Source organism: Mobula hypostoma, chromosome 1 (genome assembly GCF_963921235.1).
Source record: "Mobula hypostoma chromosome 1, sMobHyp1.1, whole genome shotgun sequence".
NCBI lineage: Eukaryota > Metazoa > Chordata > Chondrichthyes > Myliobatiformes > Myliobatidae > Mobula > Mobula hypostoma.
The window spans coordinates 2,959,998-2,974,961 of record NC_086097.1 but is presented as its reverse complement, the minus strand read 5'-3'; the positions used below and the strand labels follow the sequence as shown (position 1 = coordinate 2,974,961).

General features: G+C 39.2%; 1 protein-coding gene across 1 annotated transcript in view; it reads right to left on the bottom strand.

Annotated features, from left to right (window-relative positions):
- The window catches only part of LOC134344062 (protein unc-79 homolog), a 403,221-nt gene that overhangs the window by 292,632 nt on the left and 95,625 nt on the right, over window positions 1-14,964 (bottom strand). The window contains exons 12-13 of the mRNA XM_063043251.1: window positions 3,141-3,370; window positions 421-592 (exon numbers count right to left, since the gene is read on the bottom strand). Of these exons, the coding sequence (XP_062899321.1) occupies window positions 421-592; window positions 3,141-3,370 (402 nt within the window). The remainder of the gene's footprint in view (window positions 1-420; window positions 593-3,140; window positions 3,371-14,964) is intronic.

Sequence of the window (14,964 nt, the reverse complement as noted above, 5' to 3'; positions counted from 1 at the left end):
TCTTATTGCGCTGCTTAATTGAACATATTGTAATTTACAGTATTTTTATTATTAAGTATTGCAATGTAATGCTGCTGCCAAACAACAGATTTCACAATATAAACCTGATTCTGATTCCATTCTAATTCTGAAGTGGTTGCAAGCTCCTGAAAAACATGCCCAGATGTTAATCCCCTGATGATTATTCAAAATTGCCTATACAGTCGTGTGAGCACATTGAATTCTGCCTCCAAGATTTACTTCAATGAAATCTGGAGACAAGAGGTGTGGGTTATTAATGCATTTAATGTAGCATCAAGACATGAATTTGTGTGCACTGCCCTTCAAATCCACCAGCAATTATCCTTAACTACCTCACTTCCATTTGGTCCCAATATGTGGCATAATCTTCAGATTAAAATTATCATTTCATTTATTTACCAGAACCCAGATTCCAAACTGGCTCAACAAGCGTTGATCATTTTTATCATCATCCTTGTTATCATACTCCATATTGTCCAGTGAATGATGGGATAAAGATAGACCCATTTGCCGTCTTCGGTTTAATTCAAACTCCCTTTGCTCTGCATGGTATTCCGCTTCCTTCAGTAAACTGTAGAAAAATTAAAGATTAATCTGTTTAAACAAAAATCTAACTTGAGAATAATAAAACCAGACCTAAATAAAGGAAAAAAAAAGAAACGTTTCATCCAATCATCCCAGAATGCATCGCACTGGTTCTAAAATTAAACTTTAAATCAGATTTCAGGCAATAAATCTTCCAACCTCTAGGGCAGGGGTTCCCAACCTTTCACATGCCATGGACCTCTACCGTTAACCAAGGGGTCCTTAGACCCAAGGTTGGGGATCCCTGCCCTAGAGAAGGTTGTTACAAACAGAAGTCAGAGCTAAAATTAAGTATCATTCCCTGGCCAGAGAGTCACCTGAAGGCACAGAGCAGTCACAGAAAGAAATTAACTAACATATGCCACTGAAATACATGTCACCAAAAGAAACATTTCTCAAAAGTCCTGATACAAGTTTCATATATTAGAAACTTTGCCACAGAATCTATCCTAGAGATGCTGATATGTGGCTGCATGTTTCACATGAATGGGTTTCCAAAACCCCTTACAAGTTTAAAAGCAGAGCTCCATCCAGTAGGATTCCTGCTCAGTTGCAGGCATGATCATGGTACAAAAGCAAAAGGAATGGAAGTCTGGATTGTGCTGGGAAGAAATACACGTTTGTAATTCTAGGGAAGCTAAATAGCCTCCACGCCAGGGCCACCAGACTCAAAACCAGTTACCTTCCCCTAGCAGTAAGGCTGATCAACACCTCGACCCACTCACCCACCCCTCCACAACTCCAACCACCATGACTTTATCATTTCCCATCTGAGTCACCTTAGGTGCAGACACTCCTGTGCCTAGAGTCACTTTATGGAGCATCACTTTGAAATGTATATAAGCTATCTTATGCATTTATATTTATTGTGTTTTATTATTATTGTATTCTTTATCTTATTGTGTTTCTTTTGTGCTGCATCAGATCCAGAGTAACAGTTATTTCATTCTCCTTTACACTCATGTACTGATTAAAAATTAAAGTCTGTCACGAGCCTTGTGGCCCATCAGGCCGGTACTTATGCCGGTTTCCATGGCGTGAAGCGACTGAGAGTACGAGACTCTCCCCCACCCCCACCCCCCGGATAGGGTGCCAGTCTATCGCGAGGTTAACCCCCAGCATTTTTGCCGGTACCCATTCTCAGCTGGGTAGACTGGAGCATTGTGTGGTTAAGTGCCTTGCTCAAGGACACACACACTGCCTCGGCCGAGGCTCGAACCCATGACCTTCAGATCGTTCGTCCAACGCCCTAACCACCTGGCCACGCGCCACACACTCACGTACTGGAAGTGACATTAAACAATCCAGACGATCTTGAAATTTTGTACCAGAAAAGCAAATAGGGGCTAGAGGGAAAGAGCTGACGGTGGTCAAGGGTTTGGACCAAAGTAGACACCTCCCAGGTTTGGAGCTCAGTGGCATAGCTTGGTGACTGGAAGAAACACTCAGTCTCTTGCTGGCCCACAAACATTGATTACTACATAGATTCAACCCATTTCACTTATTGTCAGCTGCCAGATATCCCAAACCTGAAAAACTGAGCTGTCTTTAGTTTAGAAATAGAAGCACTGTTGAAATGAAAGTAGATGCCTGATTGTAGTGTTTATGTCATCAATCTGATTCCTAGGAATGCTTGGCCACCCATCTCGATTAAAACAGGAAACAGGCAGATTAAAGGCAACTTTCCAGACTTTCCACGATTGCAACCTTTACTTCAAACATAAACCAACATTTTCAAGGTTGTCAAGATTGATCAATGTCATTTCCAGAGCACAAGCATAAAGGAGAACAAAGTAAGCGTTACTCCGGATCGGATGCAGCACACAAAAAAATCCAAAGATAAACATCATAGTCATAATAAAAACATAAATATAAATTCATAACTTAATACATTGATTATATATCCATAAAGTGTTGCCAGGCTGTACATAAGGTGACTGACAGGGGGGAAAAATAGTGGTGGAGTTAGTGGGTGGAGGTGTTGATCAGTCTTATTACTTGGGGAAAGTAATTGCTTTTGAGACTGGTGGTCCTGGCATGAATGCTACGTAGCCTCCTCCCTGATAGGAATGGGATGAAGAAGTGATTCAAATGGGAAAAAAATGAAATATTTAAACAAATGTTAACTTTCTGTAGAGCTTTAATTCAGAAAAGCACACATAAAGAGCTGAAAAAGTGAATTGCCAGACAAATTAGACTCAAAAGCCATATTTGGGCACTTGCCAAAGTCATAGCCACAGTGCTAAGTTTTAAAGGTACCTTAGAATGGCAGGAGGAGAGGGAGGTAGTGCAGGGTGGAAAGGGAAAAATAAAATGATAGAAATTATTAGGGAACGAATTCAAGACATTAGAGCTCAGACAACTATGAGAAGTATGTACATAAAAGAGCAAAACTGTGATGCAAGGAATACATTTACAACAGGAGTTATACCAACTGTTACAAAATTAACCACCGAAGATGTGAAATAGTTTATAAACAAGTAGTGCAACAGATCTTCAGAATGAAGTATTTTCTGACTGATATTATTGTTTACCTGACTACTGATTCCACAGTACAAACCAGCTCCTCTGCACCACATTCTCGGGTGTTCATCGGAGGGGGTGAAGTTTGGTAAAGGTGGGCCTCTGATCCAGCACCAATCTCACTGGAATGATAGTTGTAGTGACATCTCTTACAGTAGCGCACAGGCCTGTTTCCATGGCGACCGCAGCATCCTGCTGAGAAGCAGGTTACAACAGCTCTCCTCACGTGTGAGCTGCAATTCTATTGAGGAGCAAAATCTTTGTATTAATTAAATAAGCCACAATCACCAATACTTCTAAGCACTTAACATTTCTAGGTTCAAGACCCAAACTACTTAGAGCAGAATGCATGCGCAACAATTCTGGTTGAGTTCTTAGCACCAACGCAAGAGATTCTGCAGATGCTGGAAACCCAGAGCAACACACACGCACACACACAAAATGCTGGAGGAACTCAGCAGGTCAGGCAGCATCTATGGAGGGGAATAAACAGTTGACATTTCAGGCCAAGACCTTTCAATAGGACTGGCCTGGAAGGGGCGAGAAGCCAGGTTAGTTTCTGCAGGTACTGTGGTCAGTTAGGCAGGCAGATAGTGCTTGACTGGGATGTGGGTGGTTTACCGAAGGGAAGTTTTGAAAACACGGGATATTCTACAGATGCTGTAAATCCAGAGCAACACATCCAAAATGCTGGAGAAAATTTGCAGCTCAGGCAGCATCTGTGAAATGAATACACAGTTGCCATTTCAAGCCGAGACCCTTCATCAGGAAAGGAAGGGGGAAAAATGTCAGTAAAAGAAAGTGGGGGAGGGGACAGAGAACAAGCTAGAAGGTGATCACTGAAGCCAGGTGTCCAGGGAGGGGGGTTGGGAAGGGGATGAAGTAAGAAGCTGGGAGCTAATAGATGGAAAAGGGTAAAGGACTGGAGGAGGAATCTGATAGGAAAGGAGAGTGGACCATGAGAGAAAGAGAAGGAGGAGAAGTACCAAGGGGAGGTGATACGCAGATAAGGAGAAGAGGTAAAGGGAGGGGAACAGAGTGGAAAAATGAAGAAGAGGGGCAAGGAAAGATGATTAACAGAAGTTGAAGAAATTGATTTTCATGACTGGAGGCCACCGACAGTTACAATGTGTTGCTCCCTTACCCTGAGAGTGGCCTCATCATGGTAGAAGAGGAGGCCATAGTCGGACATGCCAGAATGGGAATGAGGATAGGAATTGAAATGGTTGGCCACTGGGAAATCCTGCTTTTTGTGGAGGGAATAAAGGCGCTTTTTCAACAGCATTTCGTGTGTGGAGTTCTAATCAATGCTGTTGAACTAGCACCAGAGGCAACCTTGACGAAATATCTGATTATTCATTGTGAATCGGCTTTTGATCTTAAACATGCTTTCACTACTTAGGCAATGAAAGCTGAGGACAAAAAGGTAACTAGAAATAAGCAGTGGCTCATTTAGTACTTTTGGAGTGAAAAAGAGCTAAATTGTGATCTTGGTCATGGGCTTGATATTCTCATTTGGTTTTTAGCCTGCTGTTGAACGCATGCAGGAGAAGCTATTAACAGTGCCAGAAAACCTAGGAAAGCCCTGACAAATCTAGACCTAGGACCCATGTGCATGTAGGTAATATTTACAGGCAGAAGGCTGCTGCTTACAAAGCCAGAGAGGCAGGAGCAGGCAGGGATAGGAATACCAGGGTAGTGACGGAGGGAGGTGATCACTACAGTAGATGGAAGGAGAAAACCATGGAAAGAGGATGAATTGAGTGGATACCTTTGAGGGAGTGAAGAAAGATTCCTGCACAGTCATCTACCTCATGAATTTGAACACCCTTTCTTTTTTCAGCTGCAATATATCCCCCAAGGTCCAGAAAACTTGGTTGCTTACATTTAAAAACATAAAGCAGGCACGCTCTGTAAACGTATTGTAATATTTAAATGATGCAGTTATCCATATAAGATCCTGTTGACATCAAAATTGAAAGGGCATTTTCGGGCTGGGCTTGGATCCTATTCCAGAACATTCCCAATTTTTTTCCCCATAGAATGATAAGAGTCTGCTTCTTCTTCCTCAGCTGTTGATTCTTCCCCCTAGGATCACACATCAAAGTTGCTGGTGAACGCAGCAGGTCAGGCAGCACCTCTAGGAAGAGGTACAGTCGACGTTTCAGGCCGAGACCCTTCCTCAGGACTAACTGAAGGAAGAGTTTGTAAGAGATTTGAAAGTGGGAGGGGGAGGGGGAGATCCAAAATGATAGGAGAAGACAGGAGGGGGAGGGATGGAGCCAAGAGCTGGACAGGTGATAGGCAAAAGGGATATGAGAGGATCATGGGACAGGAGGCCCAGGGAGAAGGAAAAGGGGGAGGGGGGAAAAACCCAGAGGATGGGCAAGGGGTATAGTCAGAGGGAGAGAGGGAGAAAAATGAGAGAGAGAGAAAGAATGTGTATAAAAATAAATAGCGGATGGGGTATGAGAGGGAGGTGGGGCATGAGCAGAAGTTAGAGAAGTCGATGTTCATGCCATCAGGTTGGAGACTACCCAGATGAAATATAAGGTGTTGTTCCTCCAACCTGACTGTGGCTTCATCTTTGCAGTAGAGGAGGCTGTGGATAGACATGTCAGAATGGGAATGGGATGTGGAATTAAAATGTGTGGCCACTGGGAGATCCTGCTTTCTCTGGCGGACAGAGCATAGGTGTTCAGCAAAACGGTCTCCCAGTCTGCGTCAGGTCTCGCCAATAGATAGAAGGCCACATCGGGAGCACCGGATGCAGTATATCACCCCAGCCGACTCACAGGTGAAGTGGCGCCTCACCTGGAAGGACTGTCTGGGGCCCCTAGGATGTTGTTTTCACTTCTGATTCCCAGAATCAGTAACATCAATGTTTGATCAATCAGATTAGTTACCAGTACAGTCCTTCACCCCTCCCCGTCCACAAGAAAACCTTAATATCTTGCGCCAGACTTGAGATCTACATGCAAACTGATCATTAATTCAGTGCTCACTCCCTGAACTAGAATCCGAATCAGGTTTAATATCACTGGCATATGTCCTGAAATTTGCTGCTTTGAGGCAGCAGTACATCGCAATACACTATAAATTACAATATGGAATATATGTTTTAAAAAATTAAATTAAATAAGTAGTGCAAAAAGAGAGGGGAAATATGTAATAGTGAGGTAGTATTAATGGGTTCATTGCCCGTCCAGAAATCTGGTGGTGGAAGGAAAGAAGCTGTTCCTAAAAGTTGAGTGTGTACCTCCTTCTTGATGGTTGACGTTGAATAATTGAAAATTACTATGGTTATCAGGTTTACAGTAGGGACTTCCGGTAGCGCTCATGGAGTGAAGTCGCGTTCTTGACTCGCTCCATTACCTCTGAGTTTTTTTTCTCTATGGTCAGCTATACTTTAATTAACCATTAAGGCATCAATTTTTACAATACTTTGAATTAAACTGAATTCTCTGACAATTGGATGATACTTAGATCTGCTATGTCTAAGAACGGGAAAAACGGCAAGGATGGTAAACCTCCGGTTAAACCGAAAGCTACGGATCTCCCCCCGACTGAATCACCGGTGACTTTGAAAGCGATATCGGAGTTAATTCAGAGGGAAATTTCAACCTCTGTTAGGGAGATGATTCGTACGGAAATTGCAGGCTTTGTTAAAGACCTGATTCATACGGAAATCTCAACTAATTTCCAGAAAATTGCCGATTTAATTGATAAGATGCAAACATGTATTGCGGAACATCAGTCGGCTATATCTGATCTTCAAAAATTCGCGCAACAAAGTGAGCTTAAGATGGGGAAAATCGAAGAAACAATTAATGTAATGAAGAAGAAACTTGACTTTTTGACTTTTAAAAACTCTGACTTGGAATCTAGAATGCGACGGCAGAATTTACGAATGATTGGCGTGAGGGAAGCTGTTGAAGCTAATAATCCCATGAAATATTTCTCTCAACTTTTAAAAGATGCATTCCCTACTGTATTTCCTGACCAACCGCCGCTACTGGATCGTGTTCACAGAATCCCATCATACTCGTCTAGGTCAGATAGACCTAGGCATGTTATCTTACGTTTTCATTACTTTCAAGACAAGGAGAGACTGTTTCGATTCGCTCGATCTAAAGGTTTCATTGATTTTTCGGATCTTAAGTTCCGATTCGTGGAAGATTTCAGTAAACCAATCTGGGACCAACGGGTCCGTTACAGATCCGTGATGTCGGAATTCTATAAGAAGGATTTAAGACCAGCGCTGCTGTACCCTGCACGTCTAAGGATTCGCATGTCAGATGGAGCCCTTCGTTTTTTTGATTCTCCATCGGATGCCCAGAGTTATCTGGATCAACTTTCATCTTCAACATCTTAATTGCCTTTTTTTTAATTATCTCCGTTGATCGGAGGCTGTGAATTGGTTGGTTTTAACTTTTCTGTGCCCTATTTGGGCAGAAAAGTTTACTTTTGATTTCTTAATATGGCTGCTAAACTTTCTTTTTAACTGCGTCATTTCTTTCTTTTCCCAGGGGATTCTGGGTGGTTACTTCCCTTTTGTCATCTTACGTATTTCCTGTGCGGCCTTAAATTTTGTAGTTTTTTTTTAAATTTTATTCTGTTTTGCTTTTTATAATCACTTTATGTTAATAATCCTATTTTTTTTGTTGCTGTGTCTATTCATGAGTTTGAGGTTTATTGTGGTTTTTTTTTAATATATATTTTCCGGCTTTTGTTCTGTTCTGTGTGTATTCTAATTGAGCTAACTTTTTTTTACTTATTTTTTTACTGTTTTACAATTAGCTGATCCTTTTCATATTTATACCTTTTTTTTAGGGAGCGTATACCGGAAGTCATGGGGGTAGTTTTAGCGCTTGCTTCTTTCTGGCGGGTCTGCTTTAGATTTTGCCTTGGGGTCTTGGGGTGGGGGGTGGTGGGAGGGGCTTCACGTTTTAGTTTGTTTTTCTTTGGGCTATATACATTATTGAAGTACTGGTTGCGTCCTTTTCCCCGGTATCTTTTGTATGTTCTGTTTCCTCTCCGGGTTTGTGGGTCGCGCCTATTGTCAATCCTCCTTGTTGTGGGTTGACTTTAGGATATATGGAGTCTATTATTAATTTTGTCTCCTGGAATACTAATGGTCTTAATCATCCTATTAAAAGAAAAAAAGTTTTTAAAGTGTTCCGGAGACTTAAAGCACAAATTTTATTTTTACAAGAGACCCATGTACGGAGGGGGGACAGACTACGTTTTTTCAAATTCTGGAAGGGGCAACAATTTCATTCGAACTCCAATGCTAAGATTCGAGGCGTCTCTATTTTTATAGATTCCTCAATTACTTTTATACAACAGGTATTATCTCTGATCCGAATGGTAGATTTTTATTGGTTAGTGGTTTACTATTTAATAAAAAAGTAGTTTTGGTTAATGTTTATGCTCCTAATATGGATTGTCCGGAATATTATAAATCATTGTTTGATCAGTTTCCGAATTTGAACGAGTTTTCATTGATTTGGGGCGGAGATCTTAATACCTGTTTATCTCCAGCTTTGGACCGTTCGGCTCCTTTACGGACTTTACCTAATAAATCTGCAAATTTGATTAATTTTTTCCTTTCTGATTCTGGGTCGACGGACATTTGGCGTTTTCTGCATCCTCAGGAAAAAGATTTTTCCTTCTTTTCACATGTTCATCATTCCTATTCAAGAATTGATTATTTTTTCATTGATTCTCGTCTCATTCCTTCAGTGATTAAATGTGATTATGATTCTATAACCATTTCGGATCATGCTCCACTTAAGCTTTCTATTAAAATTATGGCCAATATACCAAACAATAGACAATGGCGTTTTAATTCGCTGTTGCTTCAGGACTCGGACTTTGTTAATTTTATGAATGAACAGATTGAGCTTTTTTTTACAATTAACCATACAGAAGATATTTCGGTTAACACTCTTTGGGACACTTTTAAAGCCTATATTCGGGGTCAGATTATTTCGTATTCCGTTGCTTTGAGGAAGAAACAGAAGCAGGAGGAGATGGCAATTGTGGACAAGATTAAAGAAATTGATAAGAAATATGTTATGGCTCCTTCTGAGGAGCTATACAAACAAAGAACTGAACTTCAAATGGAACACAGTTTACTACTCTCGTCCTCGATTGTAAACCAATTAAAGAAAACAAGAAGTGATTTTTATGTTCACAGTGATAAAATTGGCAAGCTGCTGGCTAATCAATTGAAATCTAATTATGTTAAATCTCAAATCAATCAGATTTATAACCAAAATGATCGATTGATATTGGATCATGTGGGGATTAATCAAACCTTTTGTGATTTTTATTCTTCTTTATATCAATCAGAGTCTCCTCGAGATTCTAAATATATGAATGATTTTTTAGATAAGTTAGACTTCCCTCAGATTTCACAGGATATGTCTTCCTTATTAGATACTTCCATTACAATGGATGAGATTAAGAATGTTATTTTTTCTATGAATCTGGGGAAAGCTCCTGGCCCTGATGGGTTTACCGTTGAATTTTATAAATGTTTTGCTTCTTTATTGATTCCTTGGCTCTATAAGGTTTTTGAGGCTTCTTTGAAACTTGGTAAACTTCCGGAATCTTTTAATAGAGCATCAATTTCTTTAATACTAAAGAAGGATAAAGACCCTGCTCAATGTGCATCTTATAGACCAATATCTTTATTAAATGTTGATTCTAAAGTTTTTTCTAAGTTATTAGCAAATAGACTAGAAAAAGTACTTCCTTCTATTATTTCGGAAGACCAAACGGGTTTTATTAAAGGTCGTTACTCTTTTTATAATATTCGTACATTGTTAAATATCGTTTATACTCCCTCACAAAATGTTCCTGAGTGTGTTATTTCTTTAGATGCCGAGAAAGCTTTTGATAGAGTAGAATGGCCTTATTTATTTAAGGTGCTTGAAATGTTTAATTTTAGCTTGAAATTTATATCCTGGATTAAACTGTTATATTACTCCCCTGTAGCCTCGGTTCGTACTAACTCTTTAAACTCACCTTTTTTTCCTCTCTTTCGTGGTACTCGACAAGGCTGTCCTCTTAGTCCCCTATTATTTGATATTGCATTAGAACCTCTTGCAATTGCTATTCGAGAATCTTCAAATATTACTGGGATAACTCGGGGATTAAAGTCCCATAAATTATCACTCTATGCTGATGATTTACTTTTATATATTTCTAATCCTGAGAGATCTATTCCTGCTGTTTTAGAGTTATTAGCACAATTTGGTCTTTTCTCAGGTTATAAATTAAATCTTAGTAAGAGTGAACTTTTTCCGATTAATAAACATCTTCCCTTATATTATAAATTTCCATTTAAATTGATTAATAATTACTTTTCATATCTTGGGATTAAAATTACTTGTAAACATAAGATTTATTTAAGACTAACTTTTTACCATTAATAGACCATATTACTCAACTTTCATCTAAATGGTTTCCCTTATATTTAACTTTGATTGGTCGTATTAATGCAGTTAAGATGGTTTTTTTGCCAAAATTTTTATATGTGTTTCAGGCATTACCAATTTTCGTTCCTAAATCTTTTTTTGATAAAGTTGACTCTAAAATTTCTTCATTTATTTGGCAGAATAAGAATCCGAGACTGGGTAAAATACATTTACAGAAAGCTAAGAGAGATGGAGGTTTAGCATTACCTAACTTTAGATTTTATTATTGGGCTATTAATATTCGACATATGAAATTTTGGTTACTTGACCGGGACATACTATCTATTCCTAAATGGGTAGCATTGGAATTACAATCTGTTCAGGGTTATACACTTGGTTCTATTTTAGGTTCCTCTCTTCCTTTTGATTCGAAACGCCTTAAGCAGGTCTCTAACCCGATCGTTAAATATGCTTTGCGTATTTGGTTTCAATTCAGAAAATTTTTTGATCTTAATCAATTCGGGTTAGCGATTCCTATTTTAGGTAACATATTTTTTCCTCCCTCTTTTACGGATCGCGCTTTTCAAACTTGGAAGACTAAGGGTATTTTACGGTTTTTGGATTTATTTTTAGATGGTTCCCTTATGTCTTTTGAACAATTATCTAATAAATATAACTTATCAAGAATACATTTTTTTAGATATTTACAAGTTAGAAATTTCCTAAGTACTATACTTTCTTCCTTTCCAATGCTTCCTCCTATATATATTTTAGATTCGATAATTAACCTTAATCCATGTCAGAAAGGTGCATCGGCTATGATTTATAATATTATTATGAAACTTAGGAAAGCTCCATTTGATAAGATTAGGGTAGATTGGGAACAGGAATTGGGGCTTACCATTTCTGTGGATGATTGGGGGCAGATTTTACAATTAGTTAATACTTCCTCTATTTGTGCTAAACATTCCCTAATTCAATTTAAAGTGGTTCATAGAGCACATATGTCCAAAGATAAGTTAGCGCGTTTTTACTCGCATATTAATCCTTTCTGTGATAGATGTTCGGGGCAGATAGCCTCTTTAACTCATATGTTTTGGTCTTGCCCTACTTTGGAAACTTTTTGGAGAGATATTTTCAATATTATTTCTAAGGTATTAAATATAGATATCTCTCCTCACCCTATTACTGCTATCTTTGGACTACCTAAAATTTCTAGTAATCTTTCCCCTTCAGCCCGTAGAATGATTGCATTTCTTACTTTAATGGCGAAAAGATGTATTTTACAACATTGGAAAGAGCTTAATGCTCCAACTACCTTTTTTTGGTTTTCTCAGACGATTTTATGTTTGAATTTGGAGAAAATTAGAAGTAACCTTTATGATTCTTCATTTAAATTTGAACAGATTTGGGGACCTTTTATTCGATATTTTCATTTAATGTAATATTTACCCTTCTTGTTTTTTTTTCACTGTTTTAATGGAGGTCGGGATTGAGGACGTGATTTTAAGTTTAACTCTGTTTGGTTTCAAGTTAGCCCATTGCTTTGCTTTGCTTTTAGTTAGCTGCACGGTGGGTTTTTTTTGGGGGGTTTTTTTTTTCTTTTTTTCCATTGATATATATAAAATCTAGTATACTATTTTGTTATCTTGGTTTCTTATGCTTAAATTACATTGTTTGTAGTATTTTCTTTTTGGTATTGTTATCTTTTGGAATTTTATTATACTTTAACATTGTATTAATGTTTATATGGCTTACCTTTTTTGTATACTTACTCAATAAAAAGAGTTAAAAAGAAAGAAAGAAAGGTTTACAGTATATACAAAACTTGCACTAAAGGTATAAATTCTAAAAACAAGTTGCTGACATTTTTCTTTAATCTTGCTAAGCTAACAAATGTTTCAGGATATTTAATTTTTAATGGAATTTTCTCTACATATTTCACTTAAACTCAAATTAGTGTTCACGTAGAACAATTAAGATCATCCCCACTGGGAAGAATACTTTTCATCTTCCCTGCTCTGGAATGGAGATGATAAACATTTTAATATTTCCAATCACTTGGTAACAGGATACAGGGCATCGAACAAAATAAACACACACACAATTAAATCCTGGGATGCTCTCACAAACGATAGCAGTTGATTAGCTTAAACACAAATGCCTTTAAACGGAAAATCCTACAAAAGGTAATGGATTTGGCCCAGTACATCATGGGTAAAGCCCTCCCACCCATCGAATACACTACTTGGAGTGTTGTCACAGGAAAGCAGCATCCATCATCAGGGACCCCCCACCACTCAAGTCACGCTCTCTTTTTGCTGCTACCATCAGGAAGAAGGTTCAGAACCCTCAAGACCCACACTACCAGGTTCAGGAACAGTTATTACCGCTCAACCATCAGGATCATGAACCACAAGGGATAACATCTCTCAACTTCAGTTGTATCATCATTGAAATGTTCCCATAACCAAGGAATTCACTGTCAAGGGCTCTTTGTCTCATGTGCGAGATATTTATAGCTTAGTTATTATTATCATTTCTTTCTTTTTCTACTTGCACAATTTGTTGTCTTTTTCACACTGGTTGGGCGGTCTTTCATTGATTCTGTTATGATTATTATTCTATGGATTTATTGAGTAGATCATCAAGAAAATGAATCTCAGAGTTGAATATGGTGACATACATGTACTTTGACAATAAATTTACTTTAAACTTTTGAACTAAGCCTTTCCTTTCATCATGTATGTAATATCTGATGGAACAGGGGATTGCTGAATTGAAGAGAACACGTAATCAATCGGGCATCATTTTGCAAAAAAAATAGTATTTTCTTCTTTTTCAAAATCAAATCAACAATATGGTTTAAATACTTTCTCATTTCAATTCACTTTAGATTGCAAATTCATGGAAAGTTCAACAGGTTAAAAATGATTTTGTTCAGCAGATTTGCCAAACACTCATATGAAAATACTTCTCCATTGTCACATACATCAAAGTTGCTGGTGAACGCAGCAGGCCAAGCAGCATCTATAGGAAGAGGCGCAGTCGATGTTTCAGGCCGAGACCCTTCCTTCAGTTAGTCCTGACGAAGGGTCTCGGCCTGAAACGTCGACTGCGCCTCTTCCTATAGATGCTGCTTGGCCTGCTGCGTTCACCAGCAACTTTGATGTGTGTTGCTTGAATTTCCAGCATCTGCAGAATTCCTGTTGTTTCCCCAGATATTCTGTCTTCTACCACTATTGGATAGCAGATCCTCTACTGCCACAATGTGCTCCTCCCACGTGTCACTCCAGACCACTAAATCGTCAATATACGCTTCTGTGTTCCTTAGCCCTTTTGTCACTGAATTAATCATCCTATAGGGGCGTTGCTTACTAGGCTGACCTGATGTGTCAACAACACCATGTCCCGGCTCTTGCATCGCCCCAGGACATCTGGACATACGTGTGTGTGCCGGTTAATTAGCTTTCTCAGCGGCTCGCTCTGTTCGGGGGTTAAAGGAGAGACCTTATCAGCAATGCTGGCCAAAACAATAGAGTTCTCTCATCTCTTCCTAGAGATGCTGCCTGGCCTGCTGCGTTCACCAGCAACTTTGATGTATGTTGCTTGAATTTCCAGCATCTGCAGAATTCCTGTTGTCTCCATTGTCACACCCACTTTTCTTTGGTCATTGACTTAGATATCAGATGTGGAAGGAAAGAAGCTGTTCGTGAAACATTGAGCGTCTGTCTTCAGGCTCCTACACCTTGTCCTTGAAGATAGCAATGAAAAGAGGGCATACCCTGGGTGATGGGGGGGTCTTAATGATGGATGCCACCTTTTCGAGGAACCGCCTTTTGAAAGTGAATGAAGAGATGAATCATCTCATCAAATATCCCATAACCCAAGGGTTCCCAAACTGGGGTCCACGGACACCCCAGATAATGGTAGCAGTCCATGGGATTAAAAAAAGGTTTGGAACCCCTGCCATCACCCAGGACATGCTGTCTTCTCAATGCTACCATCTGGGAGGAAGGACATACACCATATATACATACACTATCTACAGTACATACACTTACTGTAATTTATAGTTTCTATTATGTATTGCCCTGTACTGCTGCCACAAAACAGGAAGCTCCACGACATTCACCAGTGATATTAAACCTGATTCTGATTCTGAAGGTTATGTATGAATTCCATACAGACTTTCAGAGCACTTGACAATCATAAATACGAAGCTGTGTCTGCAGGAATATCCAGTAGGCTTGATGCAGATAAAGACGTAGATCTAATCAATAAACATACTGCATTCACAGGACCGAGGAATGAGGGTCCTCCGTTGGCAGACATCAGCCAGGAGTGTTCCGTCCTAGCTGTCTACATCTGACATGGAAGCCAGGGCAGTACGATATGGAGAGCGAGC